Here is a 20224-nt window from a genome sequence, read left to right on the forward strand (position 1 = left end):
CTGGCATGGTCCCACAGCTCCCAGCCAGTGCCTGGGAGCAAACCACATCCTGTGGAACCTTCCCAGTCCTCTCCTTGGGAGATTGGTGTTTATCCCCCAGGCTGTCCCACTCTGCTCCTGTTAGGGACTGTGTTCATGAGCTGTTTGCAGAGCAGTGCCTGGGGCTGCTCCGAGCCCGCTGCCAAGGGCCCAGAACTGAAGCTGCAAGTCCACCTGCACAGGGCCGCGTGCATGGTTTGCCACTGCACACGTGGGGCTGGAATGTGGGTCTTGGGGCCGGAGCACCCTGGAGCTGCGCCACGCTGTGCTTAATCCAACCCCCTCTCCTGTTTCCCTCCACAGGTCCTCTGAGCACCCCCGTCCCCTTCCTGCAGAGCATCCCCATGTACCCCTGCACCGTCAGCAACTCCGGCGCGGAGAAGCGCAAGCACTCCACCGCCTTTCCCGAGGGCAGCTTCCTCGAGCCATCGTCCGGGACTGTGGCGAGCCAGTACATGAGCCAGGGCGCTTCGGCCGGCGAGGGGCAGTCCGCACAAGCCATGGTGCCTTGTAGCTCCACGCAGCACATAGTTGGACTTCCTAGCGGCCCGCAGCCAGTGCACTCGGGCTCCGTCTTCAACCCATCTCACTACCCCAACACCACGTCATCTCAGCAGTCCGTGCTCTCCCAGTACGGCGGGCGCAAAATCCTTGTCTGCTCCGTGGATAACTGTTACTGTTCCTCGGTGTCCAACCACAGCGGGCACCAGCCCTACCCGCGCTCGGGGCACTTCCCCTGGACAGTGTCGTCGCAGGAGTACTCGCACCCGCTGCCGCCCGCCCCCGCCGTGCCCCAGTCGCTCCCGGGACTTGCCGTGAGGGAATGGATTGACGCATCCCAGCAGCACGGGCGGCAGGATTTCTATAGGGTCTACGGGCAGCCCTCGGCCAAACACTACGTCACCAGTTAACCGTCACACTCTCTGGAGAGTCCTGCTCGATGACGTGTTCAGAGAGAAAAGTCTGGTTTGGTTTGGCTTTTTTTTTTTTCCCTCCCCTTTTAAATCAAACCCAGTTTTTTCCCTGCCTCACGCCCCTCCAGGATTTTGGGGAGGGTTGTTCTATCATATCTCCTTTTTTTTTTTTTTAAATTCTTTAAAAATGAAATAATTTTTTTTTCATTTTAATGCCTTTTTTTAATTTAATTTTGGAAGTCCTTCCTGCCCCTCGCTGGGTAAACACGAGGGAGAAATTACCGAGAAGAAATTGATGGGGATTTCAGTCGGACATCTGGGTCTGTGAGTCGTGCTCTTCCTCGCTCCTCTCTGCCTTTGGAAAACTTCAGAAGGGACAATGGCACCTTCTCTCTTTCTATTTCTGCAAGTTCATTTTTTCTGGTTTGGTTCAGTTTTTCCCCTTTCCCCACCCCTTTCTTTCCCTTTTTAAAAAGAAAAAAAAAGAAAAAATCTATCATTGATTCAGTATGAAATGATACTTGTAGATTTTGGGTTTGTTACTTTTTTTTTTTAAAAGGCTGATTTTTTTTTGTGTTACAAGGCCACTTCTCATGCATATTGGCATTTTTTTTCCTTCTTTCAGAGATTTGTAAATACACAATGGCAGGAAATTTAATGCACAAAAAAAAAGGGAAAAGAAACTTTACAAAAAGCCACAAATAAATAAATAAAAAAAATCTGTTCTAGTTTTCAGGAGGGGAAGCGTGACCAAAATGCACTCCCCTCCTGCATATCGCTGATGCAACTTCCTGTAACAAGCACTTTGTATAAAAAAAAGTGGACTTCCTGCTATAAGGCACAGGTATTTATTCTGTAACCAATTTTAGACACACACACACACACACACACAAACACACACACACGCAAAATATTCAAATAAATGTGATCACTTAGTGCAAATGCCTCGCTCTGCTGCAGCTCTTCCCCCGGGAACGCCAGCTCCGGAGGGAGGCTCCGACTGCTGTGGGCAGGAAACGCTGCCCGGTCCCGCAGGGCCCGGGCCATGGCGGGATCCCAGAGGGGCTCTTGGGAGGGAGCAGCTCAGCCATGGGGCAGCAGCGGGTCCCAGATGCAGCCAGGGTCCCCTCCAGTGCCCAGGCCGTGTCCCAGCCCCGTGGGAAGGTGTGCTGGAGATGTGGCTCTCCACCAGCTCCCTCCCAGGCAGCGAGGATGTGAGTCAGGCACGGAGCCGGCCAGGCCGCATCCTGCCCATGGGCTCCAGAACAATCCCCATTGTGGGATGGGGACTGGGCTGGGGACAGCAGCAGCTTTCCTGACTCTGCCAGCATCCACCATTCCAGCTGTGCTGCTGTCCGGGCACCCAGCCCTTAAGCCTTCATCCCCACCTACAGCCCCACTGCCCCTGGGGCTTTGTGGGTGCTGGCAGCACCCCGGGCTGGTTTGGGGACCCTCTGTGCCCAGCCAAGGCTGGAAGGGCGAGGAGGAACCTTTGTCTAGGATGTGCATTGGGGGCCTGGGCTGGCCTGGCTGGGGCTGTGCAGGGGTGATCTTCATCTGGGGAAAATGAGGCTGACTTCATAAAACAGTGCAGTGTCCTAGAGGCAGGAGGGGTTTTCCACCGCTCTCTCCTTGGTTGCAAAACATCCCTGGTTTAGTTCCAGTTTGAATTCCCTTTGTGCTACTTTAGTGGGAACTGGGAAGGGGAGAAAGTCTCAGTGAGCTGAAAGAGGGGAACAGTGGGTTCAAGGGAGGGGGACCCTCTCACTGACTCCTCCCGTTCCATTCCAACAGAGGTGGCAGCACCACCCCGGACAAGTTCCCAGGCAGTGTTGGGTTCGGGGGCCAGTACCTCCTGCCCCTGTGTGTTCTTGTACACACGGGCTGCAGAGCCTGGCAGCTCAGCCCTGCTGTCCTGCTGGGTTCTTCTCAACCCTCTCCTGCTCAGGCTCTTCAGGAAACCCCCCGTCCATTGGGATATTTGGGGGTTTGCTTCTCAGTCAAAAGCAAAGCACTCCAGGGTGGCACAAGGGAGCAGGATGCTCTCAACCTCCGCAGGGATCCCGTGATGTCTCCCCTCCATATTCACAGGGCCGGCTGCTGGGGGGTAAAGAGGAGCCCGGGGGGGTGAGGATACAGGTGAGATGAGTGATGTCCCTCCCTGTGGAGGAGGGTCCCCGATGCACAGCCTGGGCCACCCCCCACCCCAGGGCACTCCCCAGCCATGGCCCCTATGCTTGGTGCCTCTGAGTTTGACTGCCCAGCTGTCCTCATCATCATCATCATCAAACTCTTCCTCCTTGGCACAGCTGCCTCCTCCTGTGACAGCAGCAGCTGCCACCCCAGGCATTAAAGCACCTGTCACCTACTATGGGGGGACACAGGCACAGCCCCCCCCCGCTGGGTGACTCCCAAGAGTTAGGACTGTCCCCACCATGGGCCACTCTCACCCCACACCTTCGCTGGAGGGATCAGCCCCAAAAGAGTGGGTGCCCATGCCGAGCAGAGGGGCCACAGCCCCTCTCTTGCCCCCCATCCAGGAAGAGTCCCCTGGTGTCCTGGATGCCTGAGCTTCCAGGACCATCAGTGCCATCAAGCCCCATGGGCTGCTGGGGGCAAGGAGGAAAGCAATGGCCCCGAGGGATCACCCCATGGAGCAGCAGGAGAAATGTGTGCCCGTGGCTGTTGGAATATTGGTGTCCTGGGAGGGGAAGCGCTGAGGCTCGGGGGCACAGCGGGGTTTTATTGATGGATGGCTCTGTCCGGGGGGTGGGGAGAGCAGGGGGAGCAGAGGCACATCCATAAACAGCTCGAGTTGTGAATGGAAAGAGACGGATTAGGAGCCAGGTGAAAACATGTCACACGTTGGAAAGAAAAATGAGCAGCTGGGCGAGACCAAATTGGTGTCTGATGAAGGACATGGGGCCTGGTGGAAAAAAGATCCCGGAGCTGGCGGTGCTGCACGGGGGAGGCTGATGGGGAACAGCTGGAGCTGGACACGCACATCTGGTGGAGCAGGGTGGGGGGAGGCAATGGCTGCCGGAACCACCGTGCCACCGAGCACTGGACTCGGCACGAGGCTCAGCCCTCGGATCGGCACGGCAAGAGGGGCTGATGCCTCGCTTTCAGGGTGATCCTGAGAAGGGGCCACAGCCCCGTGGCCCAGCCCTCAGCAGGGATTTACCTGGTGGGCTTTAGGGTCTCCTGTGCCAAGGGGTCCCTAGGTGGAGGAGCCACTGCCTCTTCCTCCATTTGCATACATGTAAATAAGCAATCAACATAATGAGGGCGAATGCAAACCAGGCTTTCAGTTTTCAACCCATTCCTATTTTTAACCTTGGAGAAGGGTTCTGCAGGAAGCTGCAGGCCCTGCCTGGTACCCGTCAGCACGTCCGGCTGTGTGGGTGCTCACTCTGATCCTTCACCCCAAAGCACCGTGACCCCACTGGGTCAGAGCCTGTTGTGCTCTGTTCCCGTTACCAAAGCAAACACAAATCCCACATCTTTGTGGAAAGATGGATCACACAACATCACACCCTGCCTCGCAGGAGCCTTTTTGGGCAGCTCTCCCACCCACTGAGCCCCAGGTCCCACTTCCAGCCAGGGTGTGCAGCCCAGGAAAGCCCTCGCTGTCTTGGGAGAGAAAGCCCCATGCTTAAACATGAGGGTATATTTAGCCAGTGTCAATTTAAGTTTGCACATCAACCTTATAAATATGAAAGCCCATCTCCATGAGATGTTTAAGATACCTCATCACCCCTTGGAAAATATGCAGGAATATTAATTAGCCAGATTTGGGTATTATCTCATAATGAATAAATGAAAAGACTCACTGCCTAAGATGAACCACTGGAGTTTCACTGGGTTTTGTTGCTTTCTTCTAAGAAAAGTGTGTTTCATTTTAACCCAGGCTGGCACAGGGAATCAGAGGATGCAGCCATGCCAGGGCCAACCAAGGTGGGACACAGCAGACAACTCCTTACCTGAGGGATCCTACAAGCTTCTTGCTTTACATCCCCTGATTTGGTCCCAGCTGGCTGCACTGCCTCTGGAGACAGAGGGGCAGGGATAGAGTTGGAATCCTGTCCCAGCTGCTGTATTTTCCTCCAAGATGGAGGTGGAAAATACAGCCCCACTTCTCAAAAACTTGATTTTTTGCTTCTTCCCTTCCTGCCCTCAATCCTCACCTCCTGCCCCTCCTGCTCTGTTCCCCTGGCTGCTTCACTCCCTCCAGCTGGGCCAGGATAGGAACTTCCCAGTTGCTGTAGAAACCCAGATGAAGGACACACTTCAAACAAAAATGCCAAACAAGAAATGGCTTTGTGTGCGCCCGGATGGCCGCTTTTCCTTGCCAGGATGTGGTGGCTTTGAGGCCCTTCTTTGGGGCACCCTGTGTGGACAGGGAGGGCTGTAGGGACATGGGAGGCTCCCTCACAGCCTGGGAAGTTTGTGTTAAGCAGTGAGCAGAGGCTGGGGGTCACTGGAGGCTGCACTTCAAAGGTGTCCATCACCCATGGGATGCTGCACTGCAGCCACTGGGGGTTTGATATTCCTGCCAGCTCTGGCACCATCTCCCCCTCTGGTCTTATGGCTGGGACCCCAAGGGGCATCACCACCATGATTTGCAAGATTTTGGGAAGGTGGAGCAGTTTCCAGCTGGTGGGAAGAGGCTCAGGGCTGAGAAGGGGACAGCAGCACAAGCCTCACGGTTGAGGCGGGATGGCCTGGGTGGCAGAGCCGTGTCCCGCGGGCACAGGGCAGTGGCACCAGAGGATGGGATGGGATGGGGCTGTGCGGGCCCCCCCGGCGCGTGGCGGCTGGCGGGGCCGGGGCGGCGCGTGGGTGCGGGGCGCTGCCGGCTGCCGGAGCTGCCATTGTTTGTCTTCAATCAAGATGTTTCAGGCAGAATCAAAAGCACCAACTGGGGAAATCATCATCACAAAAAATCTTGCGCCTGCAAAATAGGTCAAGTAAGACTCCAAAGAGAGAGAGCGTCTGATCTGCATTGCAAGGAAGAATAGCAACAGCTGTGATCTCCAGTATATATGGATGGGCTGGGGGGGGATAAATATATATATCCATGCATATGTATAACCGCTTACAGCTGTTGGGCCGTATGTTCATTAGGGCCAACTGTTTTGGAGGCAGAGGGATCAGCGCTAATCGGGAAAGGGAGTTTATCATCACATTCAGAGGCAAAAGTGTCAGGAGCAACTGCAGCCCCCCCGCCCCGCAGCCCACACCAGCTGTGCCATGCTGAATGCACCCAATTCAGGGCCCCTCCCAACCCCCCGGGCTGTGAGAGCTGCAGCTCCTGCCCCAGCTCCAGAAGCAGCCGCCAGCCAGGCCCAGCTCTCTGCCCAGCCCCAGACCCGAGCGCTGCCCCAGGTGCAGAGCGGCTGCCATGCCCATCTCACCGTACCTCAGGGCAGCTCTCCATGCCCCTGCCACCAACACAGCCCCTCACAGCAAGGCCCCTTCGCTTATCCCTTCCTGGCTTTGGCCTCGCAGGTGCCAGCTATAAAAATGAACCCAAAATACATATAAATCCTCCTGTCTGAACATCAGGGAGGGTGATGGAGCCAGGGCAGGACAGCTGGCTCAGCCACCCCAAGACGCTGGGCTTTGTCTTGTCAGTTGGGACCCAGCTGTCGCAGGCTGGGGACAGCACAGGGTCCCAGCCCACAGTGATGCTCTTGGCAGGGGGGAACCCACTGTCCCCAACAGTGTCCCGCTCAGCACCCCAAGCTCCTGCCAGACAGAGAAGCATTACAGCATGCAGGCTGTGGCTCCCATTGGTAGCACAAATGTTGCAAAGCCAAGCAGCAAGGACATGTTCTATTTAAAAATATCTCTCATCCAGGTGATTTACTTGCAGGGCGTTCTTGCCAGCTCCTAATGCAGCTCAGACTTGGGGTCTAACCCACGTGCCAGTTCCCCTTCCTCTGAGGGTTATTTACTTGAGGCTGTGTTTGGCTGGCTGACTGTGCCGCTCGGAGGGCTGCAGCTCAGAGACAGGCGGTCATGGAACGTTGCAAGCAAAGAGGATCCTTCCAACCCTTCCTCTTCTGAATGTGATTTTTTTTTTCCTTTTCCCATTAAAAATGATACAGATACTCATCTCAGTCAGACAAATACATAGGAAATGCAGAGGAGGCACCCCCCACCTCATGCTGTTTCCAGCAAGCCTTTCATAGCATCCCCCAGCACGGGCACAGCCTGACCACAGCTTTAGAAGTTTTGCTTCCAATTGGTGCTGGGAAGGGAAATAAGTGAACAGATTGCAATAAAAAATCCAACAAGCCCAAATTCAGCCAACTGAGCCTGAAGCTGCCATTTCGGCAGAAGCCAATCACGAGGCTGCGGTGCGAGCTTGTTTCCACTTAAACAAAACAAAATAAAATGAAAAAAGCTTCAGCCAGCGCCTGGGTGGGTGCCCGGGTGGGTGGGCTGGGGCACGGCCGTGGCCATCAGTCCAGCTGCCCCGCTCCAACGTGTCCCAGCAGAGCACGGCCAGGCTGGGAATGCCAACGCGGCGAGAACACGGAGGCTGAAATATCCGGCTCTGCGGCCACAGAGCACTTCTCTGCTCCGATAAAGGCGGGCGTCCGGGGCTGCGAGGCCATAAACAGGGAAATACTGGTCAAAGAGGAACAAAAATCTCAGTGTTTTCTTCTCCTGCAGGCTGCAGATTATTATTTTCTTTTTTCCCTCCTCCCCACGCCCAATCCACTCGGTTCCTTGTCCTTTCGGGAGCACTAAATTCATCATGCGGATGTAAAGCGGGGCTTGTGCGGGGAAGGGACCCGCGGCTCGCTCCGGCAGACGCACGCAAGGTCACATGCAGCCTCCCCATAAATTACCACATCCCACCCCAAACAGCAGCAGGAGAGGGGAAGCGACGCCATTTGGGGCCCGGGAGCCGCAGGGGCCGATACATAACGCTGTGACATGTCAAACAACTCTCAGGGTGTTCACTTGCCAGAGAAATATTTTTCACATCCAATCCATTAGGCAAACAAGATGAAAAAGTATTTCCTACTTTGCTGAAAAAATACCAGGACTGAGTATAAAGCGTGCCTTAAAAAAAAGAGAAAAGAAGGTAAGTGTGACCATCTATAATGTTTTTTTTTCCAGTGGCTCTGACAGCCTTCCAGGCATCCTGACTGTGACTGTGCAGGGAGGAACCTGATGCTTTCAAGAGTTCTAACAGTTTCTTGCTTTTTGGCCCATCTGGGTGTTGCAGGAACAGTAATGAGTCAGATTAGCTGGAAAGCAACAGATTTGCTTCCCTCCCTCCTAACCCCCTCCCAACCTCATTTCACTGAACCAAACCCAAATAGTTTGCTGCTTTTCTTTTTCCCCTTCCCTTTTCCTGCCAGGTCAGTAGAGAACGTGTTTCATGACATGCTTTTTTTAACCTACAACACAATTTTTGAAAAAAGAAGATCCTCCCAGAGTTTCCCTTTCTCTCTGGCTGACTTCTCTGATAGTTTTAGAATACTGAAAATCCAAAGGGAAAAGGCTTCTTCAACAGTTTTGATCACTTCTAGTACCAGCAACCATTTCTGGTGATGTGACTGCAGCAATGGAAGAGCAGCCTTGTGACCTGACTGGAAGCTCCTTGGGAAGAGACAATCCTGGCAGAAGATGAACCTGCTGAAGAAAAAAGGATCACCCCCAAACACCAGTTGTCTTTCTACTAAATTTTAATTTATTTCCTTTTTTTTTTTTTGACAAAGACATCTAAATTATACACTGAGTAACAACATGACCAGATATTGCAAATATCCCTTTTTGGTGAAATACAAAAAGGGAACATAAAAGAAAGAGCTTGCGTGGACCTGGCCGGCCCAGGGAATGCAACAGCCGCCATCTTTTGCTTTTGGAGAAGAGTGAGCATGTTGGAGCAGGCTGGTCTCATCCCAGTACACTTCACAAAAAGAGTCTGGTGACCAGTTATAGTTTTGACAGAGAGAGAAGTCATTAATCTGCAAGAAACACCATAGGTAGTGGGACAATGGGAGAAGGTTGCAAGAGGCTTTGGCAAGCATTCTCCCAGGGCAGGAGAGACATTCTCCAGCAAAGCTGCAGTGGGGGACACGGGCACAGCTGGGGGAGGACACAAGTCCCCACACCCGACCCACATCAGAGCAGGGGATGGGCTCAGGTTTTCTGACATGCCCTTGGAGAATTTCACTTCTCCGGCACCTCTCCCCTCCAGGGAACGAACGGGGCAGGAGCAGGAGAGGCTTCTTTCATCTATCGCAAAGGTAGAACCAGATTTAATGATGTGAAAGTGAAGCACAGGAAAGGAATTAACCCCTGTGACAAACGTCCCGAGGTCTGCCTGTCACTCGGAGCCTTTAAATCACGGCTGGGTTTCTTCCTACCACAGGGGCTCAGCTCAGCCGCGGGTCTCCACGGCGGGAGGGGTTTCATGGGCTGCGTTATGCGGGAGGTCAGGAAACAGGAACACAACGGTCCCTCCTGGCTAAAAAATCCAGGAATTGATGGGACGTGTGGCAGAGCTCCCCCCATAGCAAGGAGCCGCCTGGTTCCCCCCGCCTCATTTTAAAGGAGGGCGAAGCTGACAGCGCTGGAAGGACGGAGCCCCGCGTGTGCCACAAACCAGGGCGGGGCTGAGGGCTGGCAGAGGGGCAGCGGCTGCACTGATCGGGGGCAGGCGTTTCTGGCTGGCCCCAGACACTTGTCCAGGTGGTTTTCAGCCAGGTGCTGCCCAGGGCAGGGAGCCCTGCAGAGGCCATAGCAGATGTAAATACATTCAGATAAGGAGGAGCAAGTGAACAGAACCTCAAATTCTTACACATTTTCACCAGGTTGCACAGAGAAACGTTTACAATACAACAAACATTTACAGCCATCACTGCAGGATGATATACTTAAGACATGGTCATTTTAACCCCCCACCTCCATCCTCCCAACACAGCTCATTCTATCACGGTCTTCCTCTCTTACCACCTGGCACGGGAAAACCGAATTAACTACTGGGTTACAGGTGACACTCTGGCAGGTACTGATGCAAGCAGCCAATATGTGTGGCTACAAGTAAACATAATGAATGAGCCAGCAAATGTTTCTGGATCCTGAGTTCAATAAGGCAATTTTTCCTTCCCAACTAAAGTGATAGGAAAATTACTACATATTTATTTTACACACATTTCCAAGTTTAACCAACATGAGACTTTAAAAAACCACATTACCCTCCTGGATTCTTTTCAGGCCCAGGAAGCCAACTGTGGCACTGGTGCAGTGTCACAGACTAAGTCTGCCACTGCTAAAATAGTAGGGAGCAGGAAAGCACCAACTCAAGTCCCCTGCAAGTGTGAAAGATCAATGCCTGAGCTCCAAAGGGTGCTCTGCCCTGTCCTGCCCGGGCCAGAGGAGAGATATCTGAGCATTTCCCTCTGCATCTGCGGGCAAATGTGTCCCTCTGCAATGTGGGCAAATCCAAAGCCTGGGTACTATCTGTCACAAAGCTCTGCCACTCAGCCAGAACAAGCCTGCCCACAGGAAAGGGTTGTAATTCTTTACACTGCTTGCATCAGGCAAATGCATTATTTGCAAGGAAAAGGTGATGCTGGGATGAATTTCTCCTCCTTGGACTGACCCAGGAACATGCCATACTCAAATGTGCAGCGTTCCCGATAAGCCTGCGCAGCTGGGGAGTTACCAAGCAAGCTGCATTTAAATGAACATCTCATCTTATGACTCCTTACTCAATCCATGCAAAGCCGGAGCTGTGTCACTTTGTCATTAGCGATTGCTTAACAGCTCACTTGAGCCCGCTCTTCCCCCCCACCCCGCTCCCCGGTCGTCTGGTTTTTAAAGCAAGGCTCTGCTACTCCGGCATGCGTGTCCTGCCTCCCTGCTGGAGACAGATGCACTCGGAGGGTGCTGACTCACGGACACAGGCAGATTAAAGTTGGATTGCTAAAGCAGTTGCTGTCCCAGCTGTCCCTGTGCCCCCAGCCACAGCAAAGACAGCTGAACTACACACGGATCATCCCTGAACCGCTACTGTACATCCTGATGTATGGGGGACCTGGAATGAGCCCCCGATGATTTTAATATGCCAGGCTGTAACACAGAGACAGCCAGGGGCTGCTTCATGTACAGTGCAGATGTTTGTGCCGTGAGGTGGAGATGTCCAGGGGAAGGGAGGAGAAAAGAGCTGGGAGCTCCAGGGGTGTCAGCCGTCTGCCTGGGTCCATGAGTCAACTCGCTGAGGCGTGGTAAAGCCACATGCTTTAGTACATGCAGCTCTCCCATCCTGCGCCACCGTCCGTCTCCAGGAGGTGGAAGGGGTAAGGCAGTCCCCAGCCATTCTCTGGCCTTTCGCAGGCAGGCAGCAAACAAAGCTGGCAAGCAGGGCAGTGGGATTATTCTACCATCTGTGCATTAGAAACTGGCCCAGGAGTCACCAAGCTCGCTTCATGCAGGACATGGCTACTTTGGCGTGCTAATCGCTCCCGCTCCCCTGTCAGTGTGGAGCTAGATTTGAATTGGGGAGGAGGAGGTGGAAATCACATTCTCTTTCCCATTTCAGCAACTGTGTCCTTTTAAGGGGAAGCTGGCCTGGGCAAGAATGAATGCTCGTTTTACAGAGCACTTCCCATCTGCTGTTCACCAGGATCCGCACCCTCCACCCGGGCAATCCACAGCCAGCACCAGGCTGGGGCACCTCAGGCATTGGACAGCCAGCCTGCTGTGGGGCAGTCCCCCAAGGCCCTGCAAGAGCCAGGCAAGGCATGCTGAGCTGGTGGGGTAGGAGAATACATTTTGCACATTTCAAAGAAGGAAACCTGGGACCTGATATCTCATTCTAGAAAGTAATCATGGACTTAATTGCATTTTCCTGCAGAGTTGCCTTAACATCAAGGGAAAATCAACAGGGATTGTTCAACATGAAGACTAATCTCACATATGGAACTTATTGAACGGAGGAGCAACATTTTTGCTGGCTCAAGGTGAAATGCTGGGCTAAATTCTCCTTCAGCTGCGAGAAAAGCCCTAGGCACGCTCATCCTGCATTATTCCAACTGCAGAGAGTTTCGATTATACACATATAACCCTTCTCTTCCTTCTACAGCGGTGTCGCAATGCAACAGTGCCTCGTTATCATCAAACTCCTCTTTTATGGCTATAGGAATATGTGGAAGTCTTCTACCCTTGTTACACAAATGACTCCTTAGCAGCTTTATTTTAAGAAACTACCCACAATTGGTAACACAACTGCATTTTATCTGTCACTGAGGGGAAGCTGTGACTGATGCTGAGCGTGTCCTCAGCAACCGTGCCTATTAGGGCAGCTCCTATGCATCTAAGCTGCTACAGTAACTCACCACTCCCTCTGCTCCACACTGAATCAGTCTTGCTTCTGCTTACAAACTTGCTTGCTAATCAGACATTTAATACTACTTATGCATAGGGAGGAAATATGTAATTCCTTTATTGGGATAAAAAAAATGATACTAAAGAGCAGGTCAAGTTCCAAATCCAGCAGTAGGTTTAAACCAACGTTGCTCCCTTTTTTCTCTCTTTTTTTTTTTTTTCTTTTAACAGCTGTAGCTGTGCACAGATGGAAAAACATTTGGTCAGAAAGCAGCAAATTAGTGTTTTCAGGCTAGAATTCTGCTCCCACCGCTCCTCCATTTCCATGCAGCTCAGAATGCTTTACTTCTTCTTAGTACTGACATTTTTGCACACCCAGTTCATGCCGTCCTTCAGACAGAGAAAGGTAACGTTAGTCAAGCGACAGGAGGAGGAATCCCCCAAGCCCACCCAATGCCTCCTCATTGACCCCCTGCCTGCCCTTCTGTCCCCAAAACCACTGTGGGTTAAAAAAATAAGTGCTTCCTTGCTTGGTAGATGTTGTCACACAGAGGTTATTAAATCTTTCATCTGACCATAAAAAAGTATCATCATCTCATCACATCACTATGTGTAGGTCCTACGAGGAAGGATCGCTTTGCAGTCAAGGTACGTCAGAGCAGATGAAGGCTCTGTTCTAGGTTTGGCTACAGATGGTTTGTGTAATCTTGGGCAAGTCATCTTATCTTTGAGACTGGATTTTAGGAGACTGTTATACAGTCAGCCCCCTGTTAAGAAAACAGGTCTAATTCTCTGTTCATCTGCAAGCCTTGAAATTCAGATTCATGAAAGTCACTGCAATAACCAGACCTGGACCCTGCTCCCTGTTCCTCAGGGCCCCCACAAAAAATGGGCCCTCAGTGATCCCACAGGGGTTCAGTGAGAAACTACATGGTCCTGTTTTAAGAGGCTGATATACTCCTTAAGGTATCTCTGTAAAAATGTGTGGGTGACCTCTCTGGCCAGAGCAAGCAGGACAGCAACACTTGTGCTGTGAATACCCGATTTGTGAATTTATTGCTGAGATCCCAGAACGGGATATGCTATTGAAAGCCAAAGCTTCATCTGCTCCTGTCACTTATCTGTTAGGAGACATGCCCAATGGAGTGCAAGATGCACAGTCTCCTCATATTTGTGTCCCATCAAATCCCTTACCTCTGTCCTGTCTACGAGGTATCTCTGCAGATAGGGAGGCTGAAGGCAAAAGGTAGGGTTTTGGGGATAAGAGAGGAGCAGCACATCTTTGTGTTTGGAAGTCAGGCAAATATCACCTCAGAGTTCAGAGTGGAGGGATTTCACTGTATTATGTTCAGTGGTAATTTGTGTATCATTACCACAACAACCTCAGTTAGACCCTAAGAAAGGTCAGAGCTTTTGGGCAAACGTCACCGGTTGCCCTACGGTAGCAGTGTTGCTGATTTCCTATTCCCTTGTTCCCAGAGTGCCAAAAGGCTGCCAAGGAGCTCAGCTCCTCCAAGGACAGGCAGCCCAAGGCAGAGTACAGCAGGCCCTTTGCGTGAGCTGACACTCACTGCTGTGCCTCTATGCTGTCCCTCAGCCACAAAGATGGTTGCCATGTCAGAGGGGAGCTAAAGAGTTAAGAGAGAAGAGAGGGTGTCCTCAGGGCTTAATCAGAAGCAGAGAGGTTCTCACTTGAAAATACCAATTCACCTTGATAACTGCGCTATGTGACACTTCTTATCTGAAGGGGAGCAGCAACTTTTGAAATCAGCCCTTGTTGCTGTGTTAAATAAAGAATAAGTGACCCCAGTTTGTGCTGGGGTGCACGAGGCCCTACACTAATAACACTTCTAACTCTAACCTTGGGGAGGGTTGGTGTCTCCAGTTTCATTTATTTATCTCCCCAGCAGAGATCAGTGTAAAACAAATTGTCTGAAATCCTCTGAGCAAATGGGAAAAGATGAGAGGTAGATTCATTTTAAGGCCTGGTAGCTTTGTGTCTTCCCCTTTCAATAACACTGATAACCTAGGTGTAAAACATGTAATGCCTTAAGCAATCAATAGCATGGTTTAAAGCTTATCACTTTAGAGAGAGAGGGAGCGAGTGATTCCCAGCATGAGGAATGCCAGGGCTTAACAATGGGGCTGGAAGGAGAGGTGTCAAGCCTTTGACTTGATTGTGTGCTTTAGAAATCTGCATGATTGCCTGCAAAGAGTAAAAATAAATAAATAACTAAAAATGCTCTCACAATGATTTCAGCTTCCCCTGCCTTGGAAGCAATAATCACATTTGCACACATCATGGCATACAAGGCAAGCAGAGCTCCTCATTCATTTTGAATGTAGGTTTATTTGCTGAACCAGAACAGCTGAGACAGCTTAAAGTAATAAATATCAGCTGACACCCTCTGCTATTCAGCACAGTAATCCCAGAAACAATACATCACTGCAAAACAACAAACACGCATCCTATCTTCTACCTAATCTGACCACAACCTGAATTCACTGTGATTAAAACACTGCCTGCTGCCACTGGGGAGCTGGGCAAGGAGAAAGGCAGACCATTGCAGCACCAGCACAGCGAGGGTCATAAAGCAGAGTTTATGATGGGATTTACCATGGCTGGGAGCCTGGCTGCATGAAGCATTTAACGAGGGCAAGAGAATGACATAGCAAAATGCAAGAGGAAAGGTGAACTCCAAACACGCTTGAAATACGTAAGTAGGTCACCAAACTTTTAAAGCAGAAATAGATTTTAAAAACTCTCTTCTGGAATGAGTTAATTGACAGGAAAAAATCACATTTAATTGTAAATATCCCCCTGCCTGACAGTGATAAAGGGAAAATTAACATGTTCAGCTGTATCAGAAAGGTGTATGTGAGATGTGTTCCTCAGCTACGTCTGCAGCTTCTGGTGTAATTTTTTTTTTTAAGGGGAGTGTTGTTCTGCAGTGTCCCCAGATGCTTTGGAGAATACCAAATGCAATGGAAAGCAAAAAAACCTAAAAGGTACATTTGCAGTTTTTCTACCTATGGTGTGAAGCAGGACAGAGCATTGGTAAGATAAAGAAATCCAGGGAAGCTGCTACAAACACAAAGAGCTGCTATGGGAAAGGCACATGGGAAGGAGGAAACAGTGCTTGAAAGAGTCAAGTCCTCAAGGAGTCAACTGTTGTCATCCTTTGTCCCTGCACACTCTGTCCCTATATCTGCATGTTTAAAAGATGGTTCTGTGAAGAAAGTATAATCCCTACAGTAACATTTAGATCTTGATAGATGTCCTTGTGCTGCTTTGTTGAGACACAGAAACATTGGCAGGTACTCTGAGGACTGAGGCGGATACAATATTAGTATTCCAGCCTCAAATCAACCCTGGGAAAACTTAGCCAGGGAAAGATTTCAGATCTTTCAGCTTTGCCTCTCTTAGCTCCTTAACAAGCAGCTAGTAAACTTTACCAAAGCAAAGAGAGAGAACCCCAGGGAAGAGGATAACGCTCCTTGCAGAGAAATGCTGCTCACACAACCCCGCCTTGCTGCAGTCCCATCTGCTATTGTGCCAAGGGAGCTGTACTCCAAGGCCCTTTGGGAAAGTACTGGTAGAGCCTTCCTTGGGAGAAATAAAAAGTCCTGCTTAAGATTAGCCCACTGCTTGCTTATTCTCTGCATTATCAGCTTTGTGGCTATGGGAGTGAAGTAATCTGACTTCAAACACAGCGAACAAGTCCTTTCCACCCCATAAAAAGCCTCGCGATTTCTGCTCCCCTGCAAGCCTGGGATCAGGCAAGGCCACAAACTTGTGACCCCTAATGTGACCTTAAGGACAGAAAAGCTTAATCCTTTCATGTAATCCTCTGTCTGCCATAACAAATTGGGTCAGGCAAGTGCAAAATTTTCAATCTCTAGCATTTTTGGTATGCGTTATTTTAACTGTCACTTTCTTCTCCCTCTGCACAGCCAGGACTGTGCCTTCATTATCTGTCATTTCCTTGCACCTCTGGTGATCATACAGGCTGGCTCCTGCCAGTACATTATCCATTGGGTTTTGCCTGGGTGAAAGCTTATTTTCTTGTCCTCTGAGACCTTGTATCCCTGTAGACTCCCTCCTTACCCAACTTAAAAATCAGAAGACACTGCCTTGTTATCTGGAAACATGGTTGCTTTTCCTCAACATGCACAGGCTCTGTCTGCTCCAAGAGAGCTGCAGTCATCAAAACTGGTTTTAAATCATATTTACAAATAGCTCCAGAACCTTGTTAAGATGTGGGAGATCCCCATCCAGCCTTTCCTGGCTAAGACTAAACCTAAGCTCTGCAGATACCTCACTGGTATGTGGTATCGCCAGGGATGGTCCTGCTCTAAATCTTGCCCTTATGAAAGTGTTGAATCGCAGCACAGACATAACTTAGGTCTTGGGCTTCATTCTCAACTAGGTTGAAACAGCCAGGGAAGATACAGAGGCTCAGCCTTCCCCACAATCCTTTGGGCCAGATGGGCTCTGGCATAAATTGGAAAAGTTTAGTGGCTACTCTCAGATTCATTGGCTCTTTTAATGGTCTCCAGAGGGTCATTATGCTTGGGAGACTCTGGACACAATACGCTGCATCATCATTCTGGAGGACAGTTCCTCAGGGCAGGCTGAACTCCTGCTGCCTTGACTGGAGAATCTTGCTTCAAAGAAACAAGCTACAGAGCACACATCAGTCCCAAGCCTTGAGTCATATTTAATATCACACCCTGGCCCCTAAATAACACCTCAGCAAGAGAGGAGGCAGCAAAGCAGAAGGCTTCTGTTTGCTTTCACACCAACCCTGGCTGGCCAGGGTGGAATGTACACAGCTTTTGCACACCAAGGGCTACAATTTGAGACCTGGTCACAAATACTCCAAGAGATCCTACATGGCACCAGAGTCACTGTGAGGCAATAGTTCCCTTATGTTCCTCTGCTGTCATCAGTAATCACCTCCCTCACTTGCTGAGGTCTCAGTGTAGGCTGGTCAGTACCCCATTCCAGAAGAAGAGCCCAGATGTGGCAAGGAGAAAAGGCTTTCCTGCTTTTTATCTGGGGCTGAGGATAAGAACAGACCCAAGAAGACATTATGCTTGGAAAAGCCTCAATGGCACCATGAAGTCTGATTAACAAGACAAGTGCTGCCCACAGTTCCAGTCGGGAGGTAATGAACTCTTCAGCTGGCATAACAGGGGCTGCCAGCTGGCATCCAGAGACACTACATGGAGTTTCCAGTTAACCCAGTCACCTCTCTTCTGAGCCTGCTCAGGACACTGCTAGGCCCCTTTTCCAGAGTCCCTAATGGTTAATTTTAAAAGAGAAGATGACTATATGGATTTCCCCCTTAATTAACAGTTTTATTAAATAACCCATTTCAAATAATAGTTAAATTCTCTAAATTTATATCATTCTATTAACCATAATCTAATCTCATTAACCTTGAAATCCCCAGTCTTAACTACCCAGTTCTATACACGATGGTGCTAGCTGCTAAACTAATTAAATGACCTTCAAACTATTTCTCCTTCATGTATCAGCATTATTTATCTTTGCTCATTGCTCTTCCTTCAAGCTATCACAAATATCTTCCCATATGAACTCTGTTTCTGCATGTGCTTAGTACAAGATTTGCCACCATTCTTCCTTAAAAGATCTGTCAGTAATGTCTCTAATTCTACTCCAGCTAATCAAACTCCAGCTAATCCATTCCATCACCTGCAATGGTTGGTGTGCCCATTCCTTGACTTTCATTCTGAACACCTGATGCTTCTCCAACTCCATTTATTTTGCTGCCACTCATTGTCATTTCTCAACAAAGTCCTTAAAGCGGTGACCTGAGATTTAACCACATATGGAGAGCTCCTGTTCTGAGCCTCTGGTACCTGTGGCCCTGGTGTACCACAATCCTCAAAAACGTCTTTCCTAATCTCATTCTTTAAACAAGTTTTTTGATTCTCCTAAAGTTTGACCTCTCCTTCACATCCCAGGACTGAAGACACCATTTTTTCCTAGGCTGATCTGGGTTTATTTTAAAAGCCATCTCCCCAAACACTTTGTTCCATTTGCAAGGAAAGGGGGTGCTTGACATTCGTGCTGCCTGATTTGACAGAGCTGAAGTTATGACTGAAGAGAAAAGTAGGGGTTCTTCTTCTGTAAGCTATAGAGAGCTTGTGACTTTCCTGACTTTTCTGCAATAATCATTTATGGAATAAGCTGAAGTATTTAGGGCAATGAGACTGACTACAACTAAGTGGGATGCTATCTAGCCTGCATCTAAACTAATTTGTCTAGATAAGCATGATGAACAAAAATACATAGGCCTGCAAATACTTTTATTTAGTTCTGGTCTTCTACTTTCTGAAAGTGAATGCAGAAGCAGATTTCATTTCCCTGGCAGAGGGTATTGGACTGAGTATTTGCACTACTGGATGATTAAGGATGTGCTGTGCTTCAGGGAGGAGGCACAGTAAGAAGGTGCTGTCAGTGGAAAAGTGTGCAGCCCACTCCATAGACCCCACAAATCTGCCTGAGAAGGAAGCACATTTCAAAGCTCAAGAACAGAAAGTGACACTTTGTATCATTTACTTTTACCACATCCAACACACATCTCTGAATTTCATCTGTCTCTTTACTGCCCCTTTGCAGCTGGAGAGTTCCCTTGGACTTCCATAACCTAGAGAAGGGCCTGAAGGGGTAGGAAGGCAACCTATGTTTGCCTGAAACCCTGTCAACTGCAGCCTTGTTTTCCTGGTCATATTTCTTCAGACTGGAAATTTCAGAGCAGAGATTAGAGCTGAAGCCCTTTACAACATTCGCTACAACATAGCTGAATTTGTAGCTTAGCTAAGTACAGGCCCAGGCCAGCATCCTCTTTCTGGATGCCAGTGGAAAGACCATGTAGGAACAGGATCTGCCTTACTCTGTTTTTTGCTCCCAGTTCATGGCCCAAGCTGTTCCTCAGTTAAAAGCTGCCTCCAGATCTTACTGGTCAGCCATTGCCTGCACATCCCTTCTTTAGAAATTCATTTAAGTATTTTTCTGATACTGTTTTTTTTCTTATACCTTTGGTCTCCCCAACATCCTGTGCCAATGAGATCCAGAATTTAATTATGCCACTTGCAAAGAAGCACTTATTTTTATTTCTTTTAAATCATTTTCTGATTATTTCATCAGGAACTCTCTTCCTCTAGCAGTGTAAAAATAGCATACAGTCTATCTGACATTTTTATACCTTATTTTATAAATCCTGAAGATGTTCCCACTCTCTATCCTCTCTCTTACAAACTGCTAGTCCTAATTTATTTATTATCCCTGTATACAGATGCCACTCTGTGCTGCTGATCATTCCTGACAGAGGATCCTCAAATCTCTCCTAATTCTAAGCAGATATGTGGAGTGTAGTTTTTTTCTGATTAGGGTAGTTAAGAGCCTAGAAGAGGTTACCTAGAGAAGATATGGAATTTACATGCTTAGATATACTTATGACTTGACTGGACAAGACTCTCAGCAACCTCCTCTAGACTCACAGCTATCCCTCTTTAAACGTGAAGTTGGTCTGAAGATCTTCTGAAGACCCTTCTACCTAATTTTTTGTTGGACTTTATGATTCTACTATTACTACTAAAACCTTTTTAAATGTGGCAGAGACAGAATTTGAGGTCATATCCAAGGTATGGACTCACAATGACTTTAACCTGCTAGAAAAGATGTTTCTTCTTTGCTTTCTTGTAATTGTCCAGTGTTTGAATTTTCCTCTCTGGCCTTTGATGAGCTCTGTTCCCAAGGCTCTGCTTCTGAGTAATGGCAGCTAATTTTGAGTCCATCGTCGTATAATTAGGATTGTTGTTTCTCATGTGCATTATTTTGCCCTTGTCAACACTGAATTTCATCTGCCATTTTACTGCCCACT

General features: G+C 49.4%; 2 protein-coding genes across 2 annotated transcripts in view; one reads left to right on the plus strand and one right to left on the minus strand.

Moving 5' to 3' along the window:
• Positions 1 to 1460, plus strand: part of TRIM8 (tripartite motif containing 8) — a 30212-nt gene extending 28752 nt beyond the window's left edge. The window contains exon 7 of the mRNA XM_005481138.3: positions 343 to 1460. Within this exon, the coding sequence (XP_005481195.1) occupies positions 343 to 950 (608 nt within the window). The 3' untranslated portion in view covers positions 951 to 1460. The remainder of the gene's footprint in view (positions 1 to 342) is intronic.
• The window catches only part of ARL3 (ARF like GTPase 3), a 37315-nt gene continuing 18543 nt past the window's right edge, over positions 1453 to 20224 (minus strand). Inside the window, exon 6 of the mRNA XM_074545151.1 lies at positions 1453 to 12698. Within this exon, the coding sequence (XP_074401252.1) occupies positions 12651 to 12698 (48 nt within the window). The 3' untranslated portion in view covers positions 1453 to 12650. The remainder of the gene's footprint in view (positions 12699 to 20224) is intronic.

The sequence above is a fragment of the Zonotrichia albicollis genome, chromosome 7 (genome assembly GCF_047830755.1).
Source record: "Zonotrichia albicollis isolate bZonAlb1 chromosome 7, bZonAlb1.hap1, whole genome shotgun sequence".
Lineage (NCBI taxonomy): Eukaryota > Metazoa > Chordata > Aves > Passeriformes > Passerellidae > Zonotrichia > Zonotrichia albicollis.